The 25,682-nt window shown below is 40.6% G+C and overlaps 1 protein-coding gene across 1 annotated transcript in view; it reads right to left on the bottom strand.

Moving 5' to 3' along the window:
* Nucleotides 1–25,682, bottom strand: part of LOC139382614 (1-acylglycerol-3-phosphate O-acyltransferase PNPLA3-like) — a 37,591-nt gene that overhangs the window by 5,659 nt on the left and 6,250 nt on the right. The window contains exons 3-7 of the mRNA XM_071126719.1: nucleotides 21,945–21,999; nucleotides 20,042–20,241; nucleotides 10,796–11,016; nucleotides 10,532–10,597; nucleotides 10,045–10,257 (exon numbers count right to left, since the gene is read on the bottom strand). Coding sequence (XP_070982820.1) covers nucleotides 10,045–10,257; nucleotides 10,532–10,597; nucleotides 10,796–11,016; nucleotides 20,042–20,241; nucleotides 21,945–21,999 — 755 coding nt within the window. The remainder of the gene's footprint in view (nucleotides 1–10,044; nucleotides 10,258–10,531; nucleotides 10,598–10,795; nucleotides 11,017–20,041; nucleotides 20,242–21,944; nucleotides 22,000–25,682) is intronic.

Genomic DNA, 25,682 nt, shown 5'->3' with positions numbered 1-25,682 from the left:
ACTGTTGTTAAATAACTTCACTGAAGTGTGACATTGTCTCAGTTACTTATTATAACTTGTTTTAATAACCTGAAGTTATGTTTTTATAGTTGTCTTGTAGTTTATCTTTTTGGAACAGGAGTGGAGAAATTATTTTTTTCTTTCAGCATCTCTTGATAAAATGTGAATGTGTGTTTAAGTGTTATCTTTTACACTTATGTGAGCAGACAGTACTTCAACCACATAAAATACACACCTAAGAAGAACTGAAGTCTTATCAGAAACATATTTTATAGTTTTAACAGCTTTTTATTTCCTTAAAACCTGTCAAACTGATGACATTTAGACATTTTGCACAGGAACAATCTTTCCAATCTTTTTTTTTTTGTTGCATTTTCTCCCCAGTCCCTAAATGAACCAGGCAACTTTACCGGCGTTAGCTAGATTATAATGCATTCATTCTATCAAAGTAAGACATTATTCTGGTGAGCTCTACTTTATTTAGTCTTCTAGAGCAACAAGTTATGACAGGAGAGAAGCTGCATGTATCCAACCATAGATGACAAATGGCCTACCAAAAGTCGGAAATTATAAGCAGAAACGTATCTAAGTTAGGGGTGAATGTAGCCCAAGCGAGTAGACTATACAGAGTATGCAGAGTATCACCAAAGTCAATTATTATGGAATTATTATGGTGCATCAAACTGTGCAGGTAGCCTACTTTTACTTTGCATTTATGGTCCTTTCTAGCTTGAGTAAACAATAAACAGATTCATAAAAAATCTTAATCTTTACACTGAAATAGGTTCTGATAGTAGTGTTTTGAATATGTCAGTGTGATCTGGGTTGTCACTAAGTTAGATCAATTTGATGTGTGTGTCTCATTTGTATGATGAGTTTCATTTTGAGCAGGGAGTACATTGTTTTGACTGCTGTGTTTCTTTTTGCAAAATGTCTGTGCGGTTTGGGGAAATTGGCCAACTGTTTTGTGATTAGAGTTGAGTACCTGAGATGTAGTTTTAGCAAACGTGTGTTAACAATTGGGAAAAACTATAATAAAAGTTAATACAAATACAGCATTATGACATTTACTGTACTGCAAGTGATGACTCTACAGTACTCCTATCCTTCTGATATGCTTATGAGCTTCCACCCATAGAGATCCCATTACATTTCTAGAGGGGCCATGTCATAAACCCTCAAAGTAAAAATTTGGGGTGAAAATGGTAGCCATCTTGGTCAGTGATTAATCCAAAACTATCCTAATTGGAATGAATGGCAGTAGAGGTGTAGGTGATGCATTTCCTGCTTTTTCTTATGCAGGAAAATAGAAGTCATGAGATGCATTAGCAATTGAAAAATTACAGTTGTAACTCCACAGAAGAAAATATATGATTATTGTTAGCGCAACCAGGTAGCGCTTTTAACTTGCGGTTTGTGCCCACCTTTATCCAGAGGTAATACAAAACTTATAGCTAGTGTCTAAAATAATGATATGGATTTAATATTTGTCAAATTATTGAGCATGTCCTCCAAATTATACTGAACAAAAATATAAACACAACAATTTCAAAGATTTTACAGAGTTACAGTTCATTTAAGGATATCAGTTAATTTAAATGAATTCATTAGGCCCTAATCTATGGATTACACATTACTTTGAATATAGATATGCATCTGTTGGTCACAAAAAAAAGGTAGGGGTATGGATCAGAAAACCAGTCAGTCAGTATCTTGTGAGTCCACCAATTGCCTCATGCAGCTTGACACATCTCCAACTCCTGCAGAGAGTTGATCAGGCTGTTGATTGTGGCCTGTGGAATGTTGTCCCACTCCTCTTCAATGGCTGTGCGAAGATGCTGGATATTTGTGGGAAACTGGAACACGCTGTCATACACGTCGATCCAGAGCATCCAAAACATGGATGATATGTCTGGTGAGTATGCAGGCCATGGAAGAACTGGGACATTTTCAGCTTCCAGGAATTGTGTACAGATCCTTGCGACATTGGTCTGTGCATTATCATGCTGAAACATGAGTTGGTGGCAGCGGATGGACCTAAGGATCTCGTCACAGTACCTTTGTGCATTCAAACTGCCATTGATAAAACGCAATTGTTTTTGTAGTTTATGCCTGCCTATACCATAATCCCACCTCCACCATGGGGCACTCTGTTCACAACGTTGACATCAGCTAACCGCTCACCCACACACGCCAGACACGTGGTCTGCGGTTGAGAGGCCTGTTGGACGTACTGCCAAAATTCTCTAAAAAACCACTGGAGGAGGCTTAAGGTAGATAAATGAACTTGAAAGGGTTGAGAAATTAACATGAAAGGAACAACTCTGGTGGACATTCCTGCAGTCAGCATGCCAATTGCACTCTCCCTCAAAACTCGACACATCTGTGGCATTGTGTTGTGTGACAAAACTGCACATTTTAGAGTGGCCTCTATTTTCCCCAGCATAAGGTGCATCTGTGTAATGATCATGCTGTTTAATCAGCTTCTTGATATGCCACACTTGTCAGGTGGATGTATTATCTTGGCAAAGTAGAAATGCTCACTAACAGGGATGTAAACAAATTTGTGCACAAAATCTGAGATAAATAAGTATTTTGTGCAATTTTCTGGGATATTTGATTTCTGCCGCATGAAACATGGGACCAATACTTTACAAATAGAATAGACTTTTTGTTGTTGTTGTGTAAAATAAGCATCAGAAATGGTCCTTATTTAGCAAATCAAGATCCTGATATGGACCTCATTCAACAACATAATGCATTGTAACTGAAAATATATTATGAGGGCCTACCGTCAGAATTTGGCTCATATTGAGAAAATAAGATGTCCACATCAGGATCGTGATATTTAGTGAGTGTTAATGATTTAAGAGCAAACATTATACATTTACTGAACATAAATGCAATAATGTTTGCGTATGGTTGAAAAGTCAAAACTCATGTCGACATTTATTCTTATTGAAGGAGAATGCAGTTACACAAATCTGCAAGGAGTTAGTAGAAACCATATTTATTTAAGCAAGTCAGCCATATCAGCTATTGTTTTTTAAAAAAGGTAGTAAATGAGTCTGAATTAACTTTTTTTGCAGACAGATGTGGCTCCACTGATAGCCAGGTGTAGTGGTGGTAACGATTCCCTCCAAGATGCTGAATGGAAAGCTCCACTGTTGGGACAGCCTTATGTCGGCACACAGTTTGTAGACACTGTTTCTCACTGTTATAGTGCAGTTAATATATTGTTTAGTGTTGCGTTGTGACTGTTCTGGCATGCATCAGAATGTACATGCCAAAATCACCACTGCCCATGAGTGACAGAACACTGATCCAATCACAGCACAACTATAGAAAACGACCAAAGCCTACGCTCTGTATTTTTGCTGGCAGCCCCTCCACCACAGAAAGCACTGAACTAAGCTGAAACACCTGCATTTTGGAGCTGCCTTACTCAAGAGACCAAGTTTGTAAGTGGCTTTATTAACTCAACGATTTGTATTTTTTTTTACATTGTTTGCAAACTGATATGTAACACAAATTATTGTCAGGGTGGGAAATTGCAAATGTGAATTGGGCAAAGCTTGAGGTAATAATGCATTTTGGTTATAGCTTATTGAGATGCATGAAAAGCTTGATTTTATGGCTCTTTTAAAACAAATTTCCTGAAAATCAATGATTCATGTTCACTACTTGGTCAATTGATTTGAAGATATAATCTACGCAAATACATTTTATGAATTGATAGTTCACCTCCCTGTTTTATTTTATTCGCTCACGAAATAGTATTTCAAGAAGATCGAAATGCATAGGTTATTTAAATTAAACTGATTGAGATCAATCAAATGATTGGCTTGCAGACGCAGTTTCACCTGTAAAACATTAAGAATTATTATAATTCAATTGACAATGATGATGGCCTATTTTGAAATGAGGTATGCCTAACTTGGTTTTTGAGGGTACTAAAAGTAGAACCTTTTCTTGAGACAATATCTGTGGGCATCAGTGACGCATATTCATGGATGTCAAGGGAAGCCAAGCTTACCCAAAAAATCGAATCTAGAGCAAAACATAATTGACAGAAATAACTTGTATTGTTGCATCTTGTTGTACTTTGGTGACTAGCTAACTAGCTCAAATTGTTTCCCTTTCCTAAAGTTGCATAGGGCTAGGCCCCTTTTTTCTAAATTTTCTGCCTGAATGACGTGCCTAAAGTAAACTGCCTGTAGCTCAGGCCCTGAAGCCAGAATATGCATATAATTGGTACCATTGGAAAGAAAACAATTTGCCGTTTGTTGAAATGTTAAAATACTGTAGGAGAATATAACACAATAGAAATGGTAGGAGAAAATCCAAAGAAAAAACAACCAGAATTGTTTTTTTTGAGAGACCATTCTCTAAGAAATGCAAGAGAATTTGAAAATTAGCTCCGTGGATGCAATTCCTATGGCTTCCACAGGGTGTCTATGTTCAAGGTTTCAGGCTTGTAACTTCAAAAACTAATAAGAAATAACAGTTTTAGTAGAAGGACACAGTCTTAGAAATCCGTGTTTGTGCGCGCCATGATGTGCGCGCAAATGACATGCGCCATGAAGAAATTACGCACCTAAAATTGGTTTCCTATTGAACATACTTCTTTCCAAAATAAATATTATAGTTTGATTACATTTTAGGGTATCTGAGGAGTAAATAGAAATGCATTTGGACTTATTTAAACAAAGTTTAGGGGTAGATTTCCGGATTCCTTTCTCTGCAAATTGAACGAGTGGTTAACTCAAATCGATGGCGCCAACTAAACAGACTTTTTGGGATATAAAGAAGGATTTTATCTAACAAAATGACACTACATGTTATAGCTAGGACGTTTTGGATGACAAATCAGAGGAAGATTTTCAAAAAGTAAGTGAATATTTAATCTTTATATGTGAATGTATGAAACCTGTGCTGGTGGAAAAATATTTTGATGTGGGGCGCCGTCCTCAAACAATCGCATGGCATGTTTTCGCTGTAATAGCTGATGTAAATTGGACAGTGCAGTTAGATTAACAAGAATTTTAGCTTTCAGCCGATATGAGACACTTATATGTACCTAAATGTTTAAAATCCATAATATTTATGATTATTTATTTGAATTGTTTGCTGAAAATCTGAGATGACAGTGTTGTTAACAAAAGGCTAAGCTTGTGTTTCAATATATTTATTTCATTTCATTTGCGATTTTCATGAATAGGAAACGTTGCGTTATGGTAATGAGCTTGAGGCTATGATTACGCTCCCGGATACGGGATTGCTCGACGCTAGAGGTTAAGGTAAAAAAAATAATATTTATGAATATATACATATATACAGTGTTGAAGTCCGAAGTTAAGATAGACTGAGGTAGGAGTCATTAAAAAAACGTTTTTCAACCACTCCACAAATTTCTTGTTAACAAACAATAGTTTTGGCAAGTCGGTTAGGATATCTACTTTGTGCATGACACAAGTAATTTTTTAACAATTGTTTAGAGACATATTCTTTCACTTATAACTCACTGTATCACAATTACAGTGGGTCAGAAGTTTACATACACTAAATTGACTGTGCCTTTAATTTTAAACAGCTTGGAAAATTCCAGAAAATTATGTCATGGCTTTAGAAGTTCTGATAGGCTAATTGCCATCATTTGAGTCAATTGGTGGTGTACCTGTGGATGTATTTCAAGGCCCACCTTCAAACTCAGTTAATTTTTGCTTGACATCATGGGAAAATCAAAAGAAATTGGCCAAGACCTCAGGAAAACCTCAGAAAAAAATGGTATACCTCCACAAGTCTGGTTCATCCTTGGGAGCAATTTCCAAATGCCTGATGGTACCACGTTCATCTGTACAAACAATAGTACGCAAGTGTAAACACCATGGGACCACGCAGCCGTCATACAGCTCAGGAAGGAGACGGGTTCTGTCTACTTGAGATGAACGTACTTTGGTGCGAAAAGTGCAAATCAATCCCAGAACAACAGCAAAGGACCTTGTGAAGATGCTGGAGGAAAGAGGTACAAAAGTATCTACATCAACAGTAAAACAAGTCATATATTGACATAACCTGAAAGGCCGCTCAGCAAGGAAGAAGCCACTGCTCCAAAACTGCCATAATGACCATCGTTATGTTTGCAGGAAAAAGGGGGAGGCTTGCAAGCCGAAGAACACCATCCCAACCGTGAAGCACGGGGGTGGCAGCATCATGTTGTGGGGGTGCTTTGCTGCAGGAGGGACTGGTGAACTTCGAAAAATAGATGGCATCATGAGACATGAAAATTGTGTGGATAGAAGCAACATCTCAAGACATCAGTCAGTAAGTTAAAGCTTGGACAATGACCCCAAGCATACTTCCAAAGTTGTGGCAAAATGGCTTAAGGACAACAAAGTAAAGGTATTTGATTGGCCATCACAAAGCCCTGACCTCATTCCTATAGAACTGAAAAAGTGTGTGCGAGCAAGGACCGACTCAGTTACACCAGCTCTGTCAGGAGGAATCGGCCAGAATTCACCCAACTTATTGTGGGAAGGTATTGGAAGGCTACCCGAAACATTTGACCCAAGTTAAACAATTTAAAGGCAATGCTACCAAATACTAATTGAGTGTATGTAAACTTCTGACCCACTGGGAATGTGATGAAAGAAATATAAGCTGAAATAAATAATTCTCTCTACTACTATTCTGACACATCACATTCTTAAAATAAAGTGGTGATCCTAACTGACCTAAGACAGGGAATTTTTACGAGGATTAAATGTCAGGAATGGTGAAAAACTCAGTTTAAATGTATTTGGCAAAGGTGTATTTAAACTTCCAACTTCAACTGTATATATATAATTTTGGGGGAGGCTTGCCAGTTTTGCTTGTTATGTTTTGCATTAATACGTGTCACATATCAGTTTGCAAACAATGTAAAAAAATGTAATTTATTTAATAAATCCACATACAAACATGGTCTCTTTTTGGTTTTCTTGAGTAAGGCAGCTCCAAAATGCAGGTGTTTCAGCCGAGCTCAGTGCTTTCTGCGGTGGTGGGGCAGGCCAGCAGAAAATACAGAGCGTCGGGCCTGATTGGCTCAGTTTTCTGTCATGATTTGCTCAGTTTTCTGCACTCATGGGACAGTACGTCACACCCTTGTCTAAGGTTAGAGCTCAAAAATTTTTGCTCCTTGGGTGCTGCCATAGAGTTATATTAGAAGTGCCCATCCAAGAAGCCTCAAAGTCATTGGCCACAGATAGAATGACATCAAATCATGTTAAGTCTACAGTAGCTTTGATTGGATTGATCATGTCAACATCCTACTTTCAAAATCTTAGCTAGCAAGCTTGCAGTCGTCATTGTGAATCAAGTCGACAATCTACTGGCAAAACATTTTCAATCTTTGTCATATGAAGAGAAATTAGAGATTAAACATCTCAGTGCTCATCGGCCATTGGACATAAACATTACACAACAAGTTTGAAATCGCAAATTCAACAATGAGTGGTTTGAAAGGAATCAGTGGCCAACTGATGAGCTACGACTGGGAAAATACGTTTTGAACGGTCATTCAACTCGGCATTGTCAACTCGGCATCTTTCTCTATGATGACAGCATTTTCCTTACCAAGCACATCACAGCAACACGAGTCCATAAATGTCTTATGCTGCTTCATAAATTATGTAGGAAGCCAGGGAGATATGTTACTGTAGCTAAGAAAGTAATACTAAGTGTATGTTGTGTAGTAAGCTGTTAGTAACCCATGTGCCTCACCCTAATAATTGGAGGCAGCTCCTGTTTTCTTTGTGACTTGCGGTAACTCTCCGTCGATCTAAATCAATAGTTGTTTAGTATTCTGAAAATGTCAGAAACATTAACTTACTTGACCATGCTGTAGGTCATGTAACTGTTTGTTACATGCCATGTGCTTTGCGGGCTACAGCAGAAAGAGGTTGTTCTCCGGTTTTGTGATGAAACAAAGGTGTAGTTGAATGTATTGTCTGAGCCTTTAGGTCTAGAATCTCGATTGTAAGGCATATGAGCTGGCAGGTTATAGAGCAAACAACTAATTTATCACAACACATACTGTAGGTTGTAATACGGCTTTTTGGGGGGGATTGGCTTCCTCAATGATTTTACCCACACACCGCTATTAGTGAGCATAGGCAGACGTTGCATTTGGAGAATGCATTTTATGCATATTCTTTAACAGGGCTCTACAACCTTGTTCATGGAGAGCTATCATCCTGTAAGTTTTCATTCCAACCCTAATAGCTCACCTGATTCTAATAATTAGCTGGTTTATAAGATTAATCAAGTTAGTTACAACTGGGGTTTGAGTGAAACCTTACAGGATGGTAGCTCTCCAGGAATAGGGTTGGAGAGCCCTGTAATGATAGGCTATTCAATAGGCTACATCTGTCGGTACAAACTTTGATTGAGGAAATGATGAAGTCATTTAAAAGACATTTACGATCCCTCACCTGAAAAGCGTAGCACTACAACACTGCTTATTTTCAACATATCAAAAAACATGTCAAGATCAGGATATGGAAGAGAAGCTTCATATCTTGAATTTGACGAGAAAACACAGATATCCGATGTATACAGTCAGTATTTGTCAACATGAAGAGAGAAAATAGGATGACACATGAGTCCACAGGAAATGTCCATGTGTGATATTAGGAGTAATCCCAATATCATACACAGTATGTTAAAAAGACCCATTGTGATTCAGAATTCGTCAGGATATGGTTAATATCCACGAAACTCAAAGCATGCATTGGAAATGATCTGTATACTCCGGAATATAAAAAAATTATATCCCCTGATATGGACCCTTTTTTACCCAGTTTAGTCTCAAAATATATGTAAACAGACCATAAATGTCTCAGATTTTTCTTTTCTTGGTAAACTGTGAGCACTATTATAAGATACTTGTTGAATTTACAACTTGTGTAAATCCTATCATATACTGATTTGACTACATTGTTTGAATGAAATGTTGGCATATTGGTAGTTAACTTGAAAAAGGAATGGAATCATTCCTCTAAAATTGTCTGGCTAGCTAAGACACAGGTCTGGGGGAAGGGGGTTGGGGATTGTTTTCAGGTCTGGGGGAAGGGGGTTGGGGATTGTTTTCAGGTCTGGGGGAAGGGGGTTGGGAATTGTTTTCAGGTCTGGGGGAAGGGGGTTGGGGATTGTTTTCAGGTCTGGGGGAAGGGGGTTGGGGGTTGTTTTCAGGTCTGGGGGAAGGGGGTTGGGGATTGTTTTCAGGTCTGGGGGAAGGGGGTTGGGGTATGTTTTCAGGTCTGGGGGAAGGGGGTTGGGGATTGTTTTCAGGTCTGGGGGAAGGGGGTTGGGGATTGTTTTCAGGTCTGGGGGAAGGGGGTTGGGGATGGTTTTCAGGTCTGGGGGAAGGGGGTTGGGGATGGTTTTCAGGTCTGGGGGAAGGGGGTTGGGGATTGTTTTCAGGTCTGGGGGAAGGGGGTTGGGGATTGTTTTCATGTCTTTTTAAAAACATTTTTTTACCTTTATTTAACTAGGCAAGTCAATTAAGAACAAATTCTTAATTTCAATTTCAATGACAGTTTCAGAACGAAGATTTGTGCCTTGTCAGCTCAGGGATTGGTTATTAGTCCAATGCTCTAACCACTAGGCTACTCTGCCTCCCCTATGGGAAGGGTTGTTGTCAGGTCTAGGGGAAGGGGGTACGAGTAGAGGGCTGGGTTTAGAGGTATAGAGGTTGTTTTGGGGTCTAGGGGAAGGAGGTTAGGGGTTGTTTTGGGGTCTAGGGGAAGGAGTAGAGGGCTGGTTGGAGAGGTAGAAAGAAGGCTGGTTGGAGAGGTAGAGGGCTAGGTGGTGAGGTAGAGGGCTAGGTGGATTGGTATCAAGGTTGTTTTGGGGTATAGGGGAAGGAGTAGAGGGCTAGTCGGAGAGGTAGAGGGCTGGGTGGAGGGGCAGAAGGCTCGGTGGAGAGCTGGGTGAATGGGTAGAGGGCTGGGTGGAGGGGTAAAGGGCTGGGTGGATAGAGTAAGAGTTGTTTTGGGGTCCAACCTCCCAGTTGTAGGGGTAGAGGGCTTCAAGGATCCGGTAACCGTTGGCCACACTGCAGTTGAGGGGCATGCCGCTCATGACGATGACGTACATGGAGCCAGGGTCTGGTGGACAGATGTCCGCCTCTCCAGCGAATGGCGACACAGTGAGGGTGTGTGCATAGGGAGAGGAGTGGGTTGGCTGGATACTGGACATACCACCGTCCACATAATGCTGTGAGACAACACACACAGCTTTTATAGCATTATTTTTCTATTCCAGAGATAGCATACCTGATTCAACTTCTCAACCAATCATCAAGCCCTTGACTACTTGAATCAGGTGTGCTAGTTCAGGGCTACAACAAAATTGTAAAATGTTTGCTGATAGCCTGACTGGAGTGTGTATGTCTTACATGCAGGTGTAAAAGTGTTTGAGGGTGTGCATTAAGTGAAAGTATATTAGGATTATTATTAGCCTATAGACAGTGAGCAGTGTGAGCACTCACCACTCCTTTGTAAGACGGTGGCTGTATACCATGGTACCCAGGGATAAAGCAGCTGCACAACAGCGCCTCCATGTAGGGAAAAGAGGAATGCAGTTAAACATCACTGCCTAATATGCAGACAGTATGACCAAGTTCTTCACATGTTGATTCTTCTATCTAATGCTTTAGGGTGAAAAAGGGTCAACTGAGATTTACACAAAATATTAGCTTTCTTAATGTCATAGTCTATAGCAATGCACACGCACTCAACCCCCGCCCAAACACCTGCACAACGTCCTCTCGGGATGTGAACTCTGACACCACAGTATTCTGTCCATCTGGAATGCGTGTCATGACGACGGCGAGGCGTCCACTGGCCCGGATGTGGGCGTCGTCTGGTAGTGAGCGGCGCAACAGACCTTCTATCCACACAAACACGTTCCTCGCCAGGTGCAGTGGCCCCCTACTCTGCAGTGCAAACCTCAGCATCTCATCACGCACCATGTCTGCATGTCACACAGTCAACATGGCACACACACAGACAGAGGCACAGCGAGACAGGCATAGACAGTCAGCATGACATACAGTCTGCATGGCACAGATGTAAGCTACACTTGCAGTGTGATTAAACCATGAATCAATGCTTCTCACATTACATGAGGGTCTGGGTGTTGAGGGCCCTGCACTCCCCTGGCTACAATCATACCTCACATACTGGGACCCACTACATCTCCCTCAATGGCCACACCTCAGACTCAGCTACACTTTTACAGGGTGTCTGACCCCAAGTAGTTGTGCACGTCTCAGCTGTTTGTTCACCTCGCTAATAACCCATCCACAACGCCGGATTATATGTGAAAAAGTGAAAATCTGAGGCCAGCACCCAACCCTAACCCGCAAATATAGAACATGTGCTATAGGCCACAGTCAAAGATGGCAGAACAATTTATTGACAGGTGGTGCAGGATTTCTTACGCTTTATTAAGATATGTTTCTCATTATAATTTCTGACATTTTGGTAGGCTATTTGTTAGTCATCTTGTCTATGATTAGATCAGTGGGGACCTGTCATTCAGGGCAGGTGGGACCGACCTGTTTTGAGCCCCGCATTTTTTATGTTTTTGCATGTTATTTTGGCATTGATACGTGTCACATAATAGTTTTCGAACAATGTAAAAAAAAAAAAAAAATCATTGAGTTAATAAAGCCGCATGCAAACATGGTCTCTTTTTTGCTTTCTTGAGTAAGGCACCTCCAAAATTCAGGTGTTTCAGCTTAGCTCAGTGCTTTCTGTGGTGGTGGGTCAGCCAGGAGTTGGTAATGTTCTCTAGTGGCGCCGTGATTGGCTCAGTGTTCTGTCACCCATGGGGACACCACGTTACCGCCAAGTCTAAGGGTAGAACTTGAAAATTCAAGCCCCTTGGGTGCTGCAATAGCGTTACATTAGAAGTGCTCATCAAGGAAGGCTCAAGGTCATTGGCCATAGCTAAAATTACATCAAATCACGTTATATCTACAGTAGCTTTGATTGGAGTGATCAGGTCAACATCATGCTTTCAAAATTTTATTTGGAATATTTTCATCATGAATCAAGTCGACAATCTTCTGACAAATCCTTTTTAATCATTGTCATAGAAAGATAAATAATGAAGTGAAATTATAGATAGAACGTATCGGTGCTCATCTGCCATTGAACATAAACATTACACAAGAAGTTGGGAATTCCTAATTCAACAATGAGTGGTTTGGAAGAAATCAGTGGCAAACTGCAAGCATTGCAAAGCAATCACTAGCCTGCTATTCAGTGGAGTGGCTGTGTGGTCCCAAGTCTGGGTTTAAGGGTCTCTTTTCCAAGCTTAAAATGATAAAAATTTACATTTGACCATGCTGTCAATGAAGCATGATTTTTTCCGCTCTCAAAACAACTGTTAACTCGGAACTGGGAAATCTGACTTCAGTGAGTTCAAGACAACTGGGAACTTGGAAAAAAACAAGCTCCAACTGGAAAAATACTTTTTGAACGGTCATCCAACTTGGAATTGTAAGTCAGGAACTCGGGCCTCTTTCTAGAGCAACGACCTGAAGATCACTGACGTCATCATGATTTGACCTCTCAGTTGTCTTGAAAGCACCATAAATCCAGAGAATGCCAGACTTAGATGACAAAGTTTGATGACAAAATTGGCTCACGGAGGACTGCCACTCAACTTTCCTGTTCAAGTGAGTACAGCACAACAAAGTGAGTCCAAAAATGTCTTGTATGCTGCTGCATAAAGGATGTAATATGACAGGGAGATATGTATACTGTAGCTAAGAAAGTAATACTAAGTGTATGTTGTGTTGTAAGCTGTTAGTATCACATGTGCCTCACCCTAATGATTTGGTCTATTTTCCCCTCTTAATTTCAACTACTGTTCTGAATTGGTGGTGCACATGTAGCCTATAAGCTGTTTTAGAGAAATATAATCATTGAATATTGTTAGAGCTTTCATTGTCTGCTTATATGCCCTCTTTATTTATCCTACGGTTCTAACCTGGTGTACAGGGAGAACGCTGTAAGAATTGCCCATGTTCTGAATTCTGTCGCTTTACTTTTCAAAAGTGCTGAACAAATAGTTATACTGACTACGTCCGTCCTAGCTCGCTCATTAATGTCTTAATCGAAATGACAGATTCCCTCTTATCCGCTTATTGTCCCCTTATGCCATAGTTTGTACATCTCAATGGTCTGTAGAAATCACATTCGTTTAAGCAAGTCAGCCATATCAGCTATGTTTTTTTTTAATGCAGTAAATGAGGCTGAATGAACTGTTTCGCTGCCAGACAGGGCTGCACTGATAGCCAGGTGTAGCAGTGGTACGTTGTTGGGACAGCTTTATGTAGGCCCTAACGGCCCTAACAGTTTGACTCCTACCGAAGGTGGCTCCCCTTCCTGTTCGGGTGCTGCTCGGCGGTCATCGTCACCAGCCTACTAGCTGCCACCGATCCCTTTTTCCCTTTTCTGTTGGTTTGGTCTGATTTGTTTCGCCTGTTTCTTGTTTAGACTTTTAGTTTGGCTATTTAAGTCGGTAGGCCCGTCTGCTCTTCGTACGGGCTTGTTTATTCCCACTTTGTATGTGTGGTAGTGCGATCTTGGTTTGGTTCCTGTTTTGGGCATTTGTTTTATGATGCTCAGTTTCGTTGTATAGACTATTTTGCCCGGTGCTGAATAAAGCGCTATTCAGAACTTTCTGCCTCCTGCAGATCCAGGATGAATGGCGGCTCTGGCAGATCCTCGATGACTGGCGGCTCTGGCAGATCCTGGCTGACTGGCGGCTCTGGCAGATCCTGGCTGACTGGCGTCTCTGGCGGATCCTGGCTGACTGGCGGCTCTGGCGGTTCCTGGCTGACTGGCGGCTCTGGCGGATCCTGGCTGACTGGCGGCTCTGGCGGATCCTGGCTGACTGGCGGCACTGGCGGATCCTGGCTGACTGGCGGCTCTGGCGGATCCTGGCTGACTGGCGGCTCTGGAGGCTCCATGCTGACTGGCGGCACTGGCGGCTCCTTACAGAATGGAGTCTCTGGCGGCTCCTTGCAGACTGGTGGCTCTGGCGGCTCTGGACAGACGGGAGACTCTAGCAGCTCTGGACAGACGGGAGACTCTAGCCGCTCTGGACAGACAGGAGACTCTAGCAGCTCTGGACAGACAGGAACACCCGTAGGGAGGAGACAGAGAGACAGCCTGGTGCGTGGGGCTGCCACAGGACTGGCTGGAGAGACCTCCAGGAGGCTTGGTGTTAGGAGGAGGCACCTGAAGGACCGGGCTGTGGGGGAGCACTGGAGCTCTGGTGCACTACTCCCCCAGGTTGGAAAACTACTCTAGCCCTAACCCTCCAGAGTGCAGGCACAGGTTGAACTGGGCTGTGGGTAAGCATCTCAGATCTAGTGCTTACTACGCGCACCTCTCCCTTAGGCTCCACTCCCACATTTGCCCGGCACGAGCGGAGCGCAGGCATAGGACGCACTGCACCCTCCCAGCGCCCCGGAGACACAGCGAGCAGAGCCGGCGCAGGATACCCTTGACCGAAACGACGTACTGGCGACCAGACACGCTGAGCAGGCACCATACGCCCTGGCTGGATGCATACACTCGCATGACACTTTCGGGGGGCTGCCCTATAGCGCACCGGGCTATGGGCACGTACTGGCGACACCGTGCACTTAACCGCATAACACGGTGCCTGACCAGTAACGCGCTGTTTATAATAAGCACGAGGAGTGAGCTCAGGTCTGCTACCTGGCTTTGCCCCACTCCTCGTGTGCCCTCCCCAAAAAATGTTTTGGGGCTGTCGCGCTGCCGCGCTGCCTCTGTCTGTTACCACGCCGCTTGGTCTTTGGTTGGTGGGTGTTTCTGTAAGGGTATTCCTCCTCTTCGTCTGAAGTGGAGAGGCGAGAAGGATCGGGGGACCAATATGCGGCATGGTAGGTGTCCATGGTTCTTTTAAGAAGAAATACTCAACATGAACACAACTGATACAAAAACAATAAACGTAAATCGAACGAAAACCGAAACAGTACCGTGTGGTGACAAAACACAGACACGGAAACAAACACCCACAATCAAACAGTGAAACCCAGGCTACCTAAGTATGATTCTCAATCAGAGACAACTAACGACACCTGCCTCTGATTGAGAACCATACTAGGCCGAAACATAGAAATCCCAAAATCATAGAAAAACAAACAGACTGCCCACCCCAACTCACGCCCTGACCACACTAAATAATGACAAAACAAAGGAAATAAAGGTCAGAACGTGACACTAAAGTTTCCAAAACCGTCAAAATATTGTCTGTGAGTATAACAGAACTGATACGGCAGGCGAAAACCTGAGGAAAATCCATCCAGGAAGTGCTGTTTTTCTGAAACTAATATTTTCCATTGCAAGCCTATCCTCCAATTAAAGGGATATGAACCAGATTCATTCCCCTATGGCTTCCATAAGGTGTGAACAGTCTTTAGACATAGTTTCAGGCTTTTATTCTGAAAAATTAGCGAGAATGATCACATCGCGTCAGTGGATAGCCAGATAGTCCTCAGATTTATGCATGCGCACGCACCGGGAGCAAGACCTTTTCTTTCTCTCTTCTATTGAAAAGGCTACCGTCCGTTTGAAATATTATCGATTATTTATTGTAAAAACAACTTGAGGATTGATTATAAAAAACATTTGACATGTTTCTACGAACTTTACGGATACTATTTGGAATTTTCGTCTGCCCGTCGTGACCACACGAGCCTGTGGATTACTGAACAAAACGCGCCAACCAAATGGAGGTTTTTGTCTACACAGAGAATCTTTATCGAGAAAACAAACATTTATTGTGTAACCGGGAGTCTCGTGAGTGCAAACATACCAAGATCATCAAAGGTAAGTGATTCATTTGATTGCTTTTCTGACTTTCGTGACCAATCTACTTTGCTGCTAGCTGTTTGTAATGTTTTGTATGCCGAGAGCTGTCCTCACATAATCGCATAGTTTGCTTTCACCGTAAAGCCTTTTTGAAATCTGACACGCCGGCTGGATTAACAACAAATTAAGCTGTGTTTTGGTTTATTGTACTTGTGATTTCATGAAAATTAAATATTTTTTGTATTTTCATTTTAATTTGGCGCTCTGCAATTCACCGAATGTAGAAGAAAATGATCCCGCTAAAGGGATCGGAGCGGCCAGAGGTTTTAACTTCTTATGGCTGCAATCCCGTTAACGGGAGCGATATGACAACATCCAGTGAAAGTGCAGGGCGCCAATTTCAAAACATCAAAAATCTCATAATTTAAATTCCTCAAACATACATGTATCTCATACCATTTTAAAGCTAATCTGTTTGTTAATCCCACCACAGTGTCCCTTTCAAATATGCTTTACAGCAAAAGCACCACAAACGATTATGTTAGGTCACCACATAGCCACAGAAAAACACAGCCACATTTTTTCCAGACAAAGAGAGGACTTTCAAAAAGCACAAATAGACATAAAATGAATCACTAACCTTTGATGATCTTCATCAGATGACACTCATAGGACTTCATGTTACACAATGCATGTACGTTTTGTTTGATAAAGTTCATATTTATCAAAATATGAGTTTACATTGGCGCGTTACATTCACTAGTTCCAAAAACATCCAGTGATTTTGCATAGCCACATCATTCAACAGAAGTACTCATCATAAATGTAGATGATAATACAAGTTATACACATGGAATTATAGATATACCTCTCCTTAATGCAACCGCTGTGTCTGATTTCAAAAAAGGTTTACGGAATCCAATACGAATAATACTATGCATATATTAGCAACTGAGACTGAGGAGCAGGCCGTTTACTTTGGGCAACTTATTCATCCACGCTACTCAATACTGCCCCCCAGCCATAAGAAGTTAACATAGCTAACATTTGCCACCTAGCCACAATTTGGATATATCATACATTTTGCGAATTTGTCACATACGTTTTGCAAATTTGTAAGCATATTGAACGTTTTTGCTAATTCATACCTTAATGCATATTGCTACTTTAACATACAATACAAATTGAAAGTAAAGAACATGCAAAATGGGTGATGGACATCAACAAATTTATATCCACCATACGAAACATAAGATACCATACTAAATGGAGTGTTGCGATTTACGTACAGAATAGTACGAAATGCTCTGAGAACAGGTGATCACACATACTGTAATTTAGCCAGCACTGCTATCATCCTCTTTCACCACCTCACCAAATCTTTCCCAGACACAATTTTCTGGCCCTTCTCCTTATTTTCAACTCTCCTTTCACAGATTATGTCTCATTGAATTAATCTCTGACAATGTCCTTTTTGTCTCAATGGATTGACTAACTTTTTCCGCCTTTCCCAAAATAATTTGGCAATTGGCGTGTAGGCTATTTGGCGCAAGTACAGTTAGCCTAAAATAATGAAAGAAAAAAAATCAATGTAGCCAATCAATATGAATTGTACAATAATTATAAATGTATGGATTTTTTAAAGTATTTGATTTTTATTCAACCGCCCACAATATTTAACGATCCTAAACCCATCCACCCTGCAAATATAACCAGGGAGACTGCGGGTTATGAGTCAAGCCATGCATTACTATACTCTAGAGCTCTGTGCTGGGTCCCTTACTCTTCATCATCTACATCCTCTATCTTGGTCAGATCCTACGTCACTTCAACCACTACTAAAGCGATGACACCCAGATGTTCCTCAGCACCAAATCTCTCCTCAACCCACCTCTGACCCACATTGAATCCTACCTCTCTGCAATAAAAACATGTATGCAACAAAACTTCCTTAATCCCTACAGTGATAAAACAGAACAAATCCACCCTCACCAAAGCTGGCTACCTCACCCTCGACATTGTTGACACCACTGCCTCTCCCTCCCTCCATGCACTCAAGCCAAAATTCCAAAGGCTGGGCCTAAAATTGTGTATAAGAGATCATACAAAATATTTTGCTGTGACTCATATGTGGATGATGTTAAAACATATTTGTTGGTCTGATGTGATTAATAAGGAGCATCCAGATGCTGCACTTTTTGAAATTGCTTCTTCCAATTATTGATAAAGTAACTGACTGTTGGGTTGATGTTGGTTGATGAAGAAGTGAAAAACTGTATGGTTAAAAGAGATGGGGCAAAGGAGTGGCTAATATTTATGTCTACATTATTGAAAATTACTGCAAATATGTGACTAAACTCAAAAAAAGAAGAAGAAACTGTATTATGAAGCCAACATCAAGGATATAAAGAATGATGGAAAAAACGTTTGAGGGCAGAAAGACAAATTCAGCTCCATCTTTCATCGAATCAGATGGCTTATTCATCACAAAACCATTTGATGTAGCCAAATATTTTTATTGATTACTTCATTGGCAAAGTGAGCAAACTTCGGCAGGAAATGCCAACAACGAACAGTGAGTCATTGTATTCATGCATAAACAAATCAATGTTGAAAGAAAAACAATGTAAGTTGAATCTTGAAAAGTTGTGTAGGAGTGGCATTGACTAGAATACAGTAGAATACAATATATACATATGAAATGGGTAAAACAGTATGTAAACTATTATTATTAAAGTGATGTAATGTAAATGGTTGAGTCTTTTGTTTGTAATGTATTCTTCGTTATGTGTCGGACCCCGGTAAGACCAGCTGTTGCCATTGGCGTTGGCTAATGGGGATCCTAATAAATCAAATCAAATCCTGGACTCCACCCTCATTCTTCGACCTCCGCAACAATGCCAAAGTTAGGTCCTCCCTCTCCCGTCCTGCCAATGAAACCCTCATACATGCATTCATCTCCTCCATCTTGACTACTGTAACTCACTACTCTCCGGCAAACTAAATCTCTCTCTATAAGCTCCTTGCTGTCCTCAGTCCACCTGGTCATGCTGCTGCTCCAGTTTCAACTGTTCTTCGTGCGGCTATGGTACCCTGACCTGGTCTCTAGACGTGCTACCTTGTCCCGGACCTGCTGTATTTGATTCTCTCTCTACCGCACCTGCTGTCTCTAACTCTGAATGATCGGCTATGAAAAGCCAACTGACATTTACTTCTGAGGTGCTAACCTGTTGCACCGTCTAAAACCACTGTGATTATTATTATTTTACCCTGCTAGGTCAATGAAAATAAAACCTAATATAACTCAAACTGAAAGCATTTGCATTTTTGCGCAGTCCAGGCAGTGCTAAGAGGGATAGTTTGAATGTTTGAACATCTTGGCAATGTACTGCCTTGGTTCCTCTCTAGGGTTCTTCCTAGGTTCCTGGCTTTCTAGTGAGTTTTTCCTAGCCAGTGTGCTTCTACATCTGCATTGCTTGCTGTTTGGTGTATAGCACTTTGTGACATTGGGGGATGTAAAAGGGCTTTATTGATACATTTAATTTCATTGGAAACGGTTCAAAACTCTACAGCCCGACACCTCACCCGCACTAAATCCTGGTAGCACATCACCACTTTCCTTCGTGAACTCTCCTGGCTCCCTGAAACTCCCTCCCTTCAGCCATCACTATCTTACAGTCCATCCTAAAGCCCCACCTAAGCCCCCCCCCCCCCCCCACACACACACAAATAAATACACTACACACACAAATAAATACACTACAAAGACACTCCTCTTTTCACCATACTGAGCATAAACCTAACCCTTACCATACCCCTCACCCTAAACCAGATTCATATCCTAACCCCAATCCCGTGCCTTACCCTAAACCGTGTTTGTATCCAAATCCCATCACTACCCTCCCCATACATCACAATCTTTCCCTTCTTGGAGCCCACCTCTCTCTTAAATTATGTTTTGTTTAGTCTGATGTTTTGTTTTGACTCCTGTTATTTTTGTATACTTTAAAAAAACATTTTTTTTATTGTAAAGCAACTTTGGGTCCTTGAAAATCAGTCTATTAGTCCAATGTTATTACATGTACATTCAGCCAACAATAAAACATTAACAATGTAATGTACCGAATAAACCTTCTCACCTAGGCTGGATCCACAGACCAAAGCAGCAGCTACCAGGGACCCGGCCGAGGCCCCTATTACCTTAGGGGCTGCTTGTAGCACCAACGGGGCCAGGTCCAACATGCTCTGGGCCACACCCAACTGGTAAGTGGCTTGGAACCCTGATGCAGAGAAGGAGATGGACAGAGGAGCAGGCTCAGATTGACCAGCCATAAGTGGACTGGACAGAGAAGGAACAGACTGTTGACCAGTAGAGAGAGATTCCATCGACTGCCCAGTGGAGAGAGACTGACCATCCACAGACTGAACATCCACAGAATGACCAGACACAGACTGCCCCCTGGGAAGCGGTTCCATAGACTGACTAGCAATGAACTGACTAGCAACAGACTTCCCATTGGATAAAGACTGAACAGCATCAGACTGACCACTGGACTTTGCTGGAGACATGTTTAGGCTGCAGGAATAACAACCGGACTGTCTTTGGTGTCCAAGGAGAGGAGAGGAGAGAAGACGATGTCTGACTAGTCTTCTTCTCAACCTCTATGGGGTATCAGTCTTCTTCTCACCAGGAGAATATCTGAGCTTTTAGCAAGCAGAGCAGTAGCGTGGTTATTTTCCAAACTTCACATCAATGTCTATCTAGACTTGTTTGAGGAGGTGAAACAGAGTGAGTAGATCCGAAATTCTTCACTTGAGTTGCTCTTTAAGTAGTCCAGTAGAGAGTAAGTGTATCAGTCCACACTAGTTCAGTCTGATGACAGTGATTAGCAGCCCCCGGCTCTCTAGGTGAAAGGTGTGCCGTCCTCAATTTTACACATCATAGACTATCAATCAAATTAGATTAAACACAATCAGTTGGAGGTCTCTTCTCTCCCAGACCTCTTCTATCCCAGTGTGTGCATGTGTCTCTCTGCTGTGTTGTGAATGAATAGTCTGCTCTGCTGTCTCTCTGTACTGTAGAAACAGGAAGCTGATCTACGTAGCCATGGTAATCAGAGCCCAGGGCCCTATTCACAAAGCGTCTCTGATAGTTACTGGTGATCTAGGATCAGTTCCCATCTTTTACTCATTATAATCTAAAAGGCAAAAGTGATCCTACATCAGCACCCCTACTCTGAGGCGCTTTGTGAATACGGCTCCATGTGATGTTCTAAAGCATCAATCTGATTTTGTTTCAGCTCCCCACTGAGACTGATCTGATTTCCTCACTGCCTCACAACTTCAACCAGGGTGCCTTGCTGCCTACACATACATAAGAAGGGTGTATTCACTAGAAACTAAACAGAAGCAAACAGAACAAAACTGGGCAGGATCTACCTTCATTCATCCAATAGAAACATTTCATTGCAATTTTTATTTCGTTAGGAGTAAACAAACCGTATCCATTCAAAACTGTTTTGCTACGGTGTCTGACTAATACATACACCACTGATAAGGGTGCCCACCCCCATAGGGTCTTAAAGACTGGAGTCTGTGTATTGTGTGGTTTAAGGATCAACTCTGCATGTGTTGCTTGTTCAGTTCAGTGATATAACAGAGTGTCATGAACTACAGTCATACACACACTACAGTCATTCACAACCACCGGTTCAGGAACATCACAGATGAAATCATTTTTACAAAACATTTGAATGGAAGCATTAAAGGATAATCTGGGATTCAAAAACATCAAAGTGGACACCCTGACACTTTTTTTGGTAAACAGCTGAGGGACGGGGCTGGAGAAATGTGGATGTACCAATAATAAATTACCCCTTTAATACACTTTCTGAAATTGGCCAGCAGACAGGACACAGGAGCTGGTAAGAATTTGTTCTTAACTGGCTTGTTTAGTTAAAAAAAACAAAGTAGAAAAGCTATATAGGTAGATTTTTTTAAATTTTTTAAACAAAGATCAGAAAGAAAACTTATCAAAGATACCAACCTTTGTCTTCATCAGACTCCTCCTTCTTATTCTTCTCCTTTTTCTCTTCCTCTGAAAGAAGAGATGAACAGATTAACATTTAGGAAAAAGTCTAGTCCACATAATGACAGTTCATTTCACAATTGGTAATTTTATTTATTTCCACTAGATGGAAGCAGTGTATAATGTAACTGGGACATCTGTGACAGGCTGGTATTTACCCCACACAGTGAAAAACATGGAGCCTATTTCACTGACATTCATAATCAAATAACTATAAAAAAAAACACAAAACGTTATCAGATGAAGAAATTGTGATGCAAATTTTTATGTTATATGCTATTTTAGTAAATCAATAAGACATAAGATGGTGCGATACTGTATAAGTTGTGATATATACTGTACAGACCAAACATACTGTATACAGTGTTATTACTGTACGGGCCAAACATACTGCATAAGGTGTTATTACTCTGTAGGCCAAACATACTGTATACAGTGTTATTACTGTATAGGCCAAACATACAGTATACAGTGTTATTACTGTAAGGGCCAAACATACTGTATAAGGTGTTATTACTGTATAGGCCAAACATACGGTATACAGTGTTATTACTGTACAGGCCAAACATACTGTATACAGTGTTATTACTGTACGGGCCAAACATACAATATACAGTGTTATTACTGTATGTGCCAAACATACTGTATAAGGTGTTATTACTGTGTAGGCCAAACATACTGTAAGGTGTTATTACTCTGTAGGCCAAACATACTGTATACAGTGTTATTACTGTATAGGCCAAACATACTGTATAAGGTGTTATTACTGTATAGGCCAAACATACTGTATAAGGTGTTATTACTGTATAGGCCAAACATACTGTAAGGTGTTATTACTGTGTAGACCAAACATACTGTATACAGTGTTATTAATGTATAGGCCAAACATACTGTAAGGTGTTATAACTGTACGGGCCAAACATACTGTATACAGTGTTATTACTGTACGGGCCAAACATACTGTATACAGTGTTATTACTGTATAGGCCAAACATACTGTATACAGTGTTATTAATGTATAGGCCAAACATACTGTATACAGTGTTATTACTGTATAGGCCAAACATACTGTATAAGGTGTTATTACTGTATAGGCCAAACATACTGTATAAGGTGTTATTACCGTATAGGCCAAACATACAATATACAGTGTTATTACTGTAAGGTCCAAACATACTGTATAAGGTGATATTACAGTGTAGGCCAAACATACTGTAAGGTGTTATTACTCTGTAGGCCAAACATACTGTATACAGTGTTATTACTGTACGGGCCAAACATACTGTATAAGGTGTTATTACTGTGTAGGCCAAATATCTGTATACAGTGTTATTACTGTATAGGCCAAACATACAATATACAGTGTTATTACTGTAAGGTCCAAACATACTGTATAAGGTGATATTACTGTGTAGGCCAAACATACTGTAAGGTGTTATTACTCTGTAGGCCAAACATACTGTATACAGTGTTATTACTGTACGGGCCAAACATACTGTATAAGGTGTTATTACTGTGTAGGCCAAATATCTGTATACAGTGTTATTACTGTATAGGCCAAACATACAATATACAGTGTTATTACTGTAAGGTCCAAACATACTGTATAAGGTGTTATTACTGTGTAGGCCAAACATACTGTAAGGTGTTATTACTCTGTAGGCCAAACATACTGTATACAGTGTTATTACTGTACGGGCCAAACATACTGCATAAGGTGTTATTACTCTGTAGGCCAAACATACTGTATACAGTGTTATTACTGTATAGGCCAAACATACGGTATACAGTGTTATTACTGTACAGGCCAAACATACTGTATACAGTGTTATTACTGTACAGGCCAAATATACTATATAAGGTGTTATTACTGTACGGGCCAAACATACTGTATACAGTGTTATTACTGCATAGGCCAAACATACTGTAAGGTGTTATTACTCTGTAGGCCAAACATACTGTATACAGTGTTATTACTGTACGGGCCAAACATACTGTATAAGGTGTTATTACTGTGTAGGCCAAATATCTGTATACAGTGTTATTACTGTACAGGCCAAACATACAATATACAGTGTTATTACTGTACGGGCCAAACATACTGTATAAGGTGTTATTACTGTATAGGCCAAACATACTGTAAGGTGTTATTACTGTACAGGCCAAACATACAATATACAGTGTTATTACTGTATGTGCCAAACATACTGTATAAGGTGTTATTACTGTGTAGGCCAAACATACTGTAAGGTGTTATTACTCTGTAGGCCAAACATACTGTATACAGTGTTATTACTGTATAGGCCAAACATACTGTATAAGGTGTTATTACTGTATAGGCCAAACATACTGTATAAGGTGTTATTACTGTATAGGCCAAACATACTGTAAGGTGTTATTACTGTGTAGACCAAACATACTGTATACAGTGTTATTAATGTATAGGCCAAACATACTGTAAGGTGTTATTACTGTACGGGCCAAACATACTGTATACAGTGTTATTACTGTACGGGCCAAACATACTGTATACAGTGTTATTACTGTATAGGCCAAACATACTGTATACAGTGTTATTAATGTATAGGCCAAACATACTGTATACAGTGTTATTACTGTATAGGCCAAACATACTGTATAAGGTGTTAGTACTGTATAGGCCAAACATACTGTATAAGGTGTTATTACCGTATAGGCCAAACATACAATATACAGTGTTATTACTGTAAGGTCCAAACATACTGTATAAGGTGTTATTACTGTGTAGGCCAAACATACTGTAAGGTGTTATTACTCTGTAGGCCAAACATACTGTATACAGTGTTATTACTGTACGGGCCAAACATACTGTATAAGGTGTTATTACTGTGTAGGCCAAATATCTGTATACAGTGTTATTCCTGTATAGGCCAAACATACAATATACAGTGTTATTACTGTAAGGTCCAAACATACTGTATAAGGTGTTATTACTGTGTAGGCCAAACATACTGTAAGGTGTTATTACTCTGTAGGCCAAACATACTGTATACAGTGTTATTACTGTACGGGCCAAACATACTGTATAAGGTGTTATTACTGTGTAGGCCAAATATCTGTATACAGTGTTATTACTGTACGGGCCAAACATCCAATATACAGTGTTATTACTGTATGGGCCAAACATACTGTATAAGGTGTTATTACTGTATAGGCCAAACATACTGTAAGGTGTTATTACTGTACGGGCCAAACATACAATATACAGTGTTATTACTGTACGTGCCAAACATACTGTAAGGTGTTATTACTCTGTAGGCCAAACATACTATATACAGTGTTATTACTGTACAGGCCAAACATACTGTATACAGTGTTATTACTGTATAGGCCAAACATACTGTATAAGGTGTTATTACTGTATAGGCCAAACATACTGTATAAGGTGTTATTACTGTATAGGCCAAACATACTGTAAGGTGTTATTACTGTACAGGCCAAACATACTGTATACAGTGTTATTACTGTATAGGCCAAACATACTGTATAAGGTGAAAATCTGAGATGACAGGGTGAGTAACAAAAGGCTAAGCTGTGTCTCAATATATTTCATTTGTGATTTTCATGAATAGGAATATTTTCTAGGAATATTTATGTCCGTTGCGTTATGCTAATTAGTGTCAGTCGATGATTACGCTCCCGCATGCGGGATG

Source organism: Oncorhynchus clarkii, chromosome 24, assembly GCF_045791955.1.
Source record: "Oncorhynchus clarkii lewisi isolate Uvic-CL-2024 chromosome 24, UVic_Ocla_1.0, whole genome shotgun sequence".
In the NCBI taxonomy this organism is placed as follows: domain Eukaryota; kingdom Metazoa; phylum Chordata; class Actinopteri; order Salmoniformes; family Salmonidae; genus Oncorhynchus; species Oncorhynchus clarkii.
This window is presented reverse-complemented; position numbering and strand designations above follow the sequence as displayed.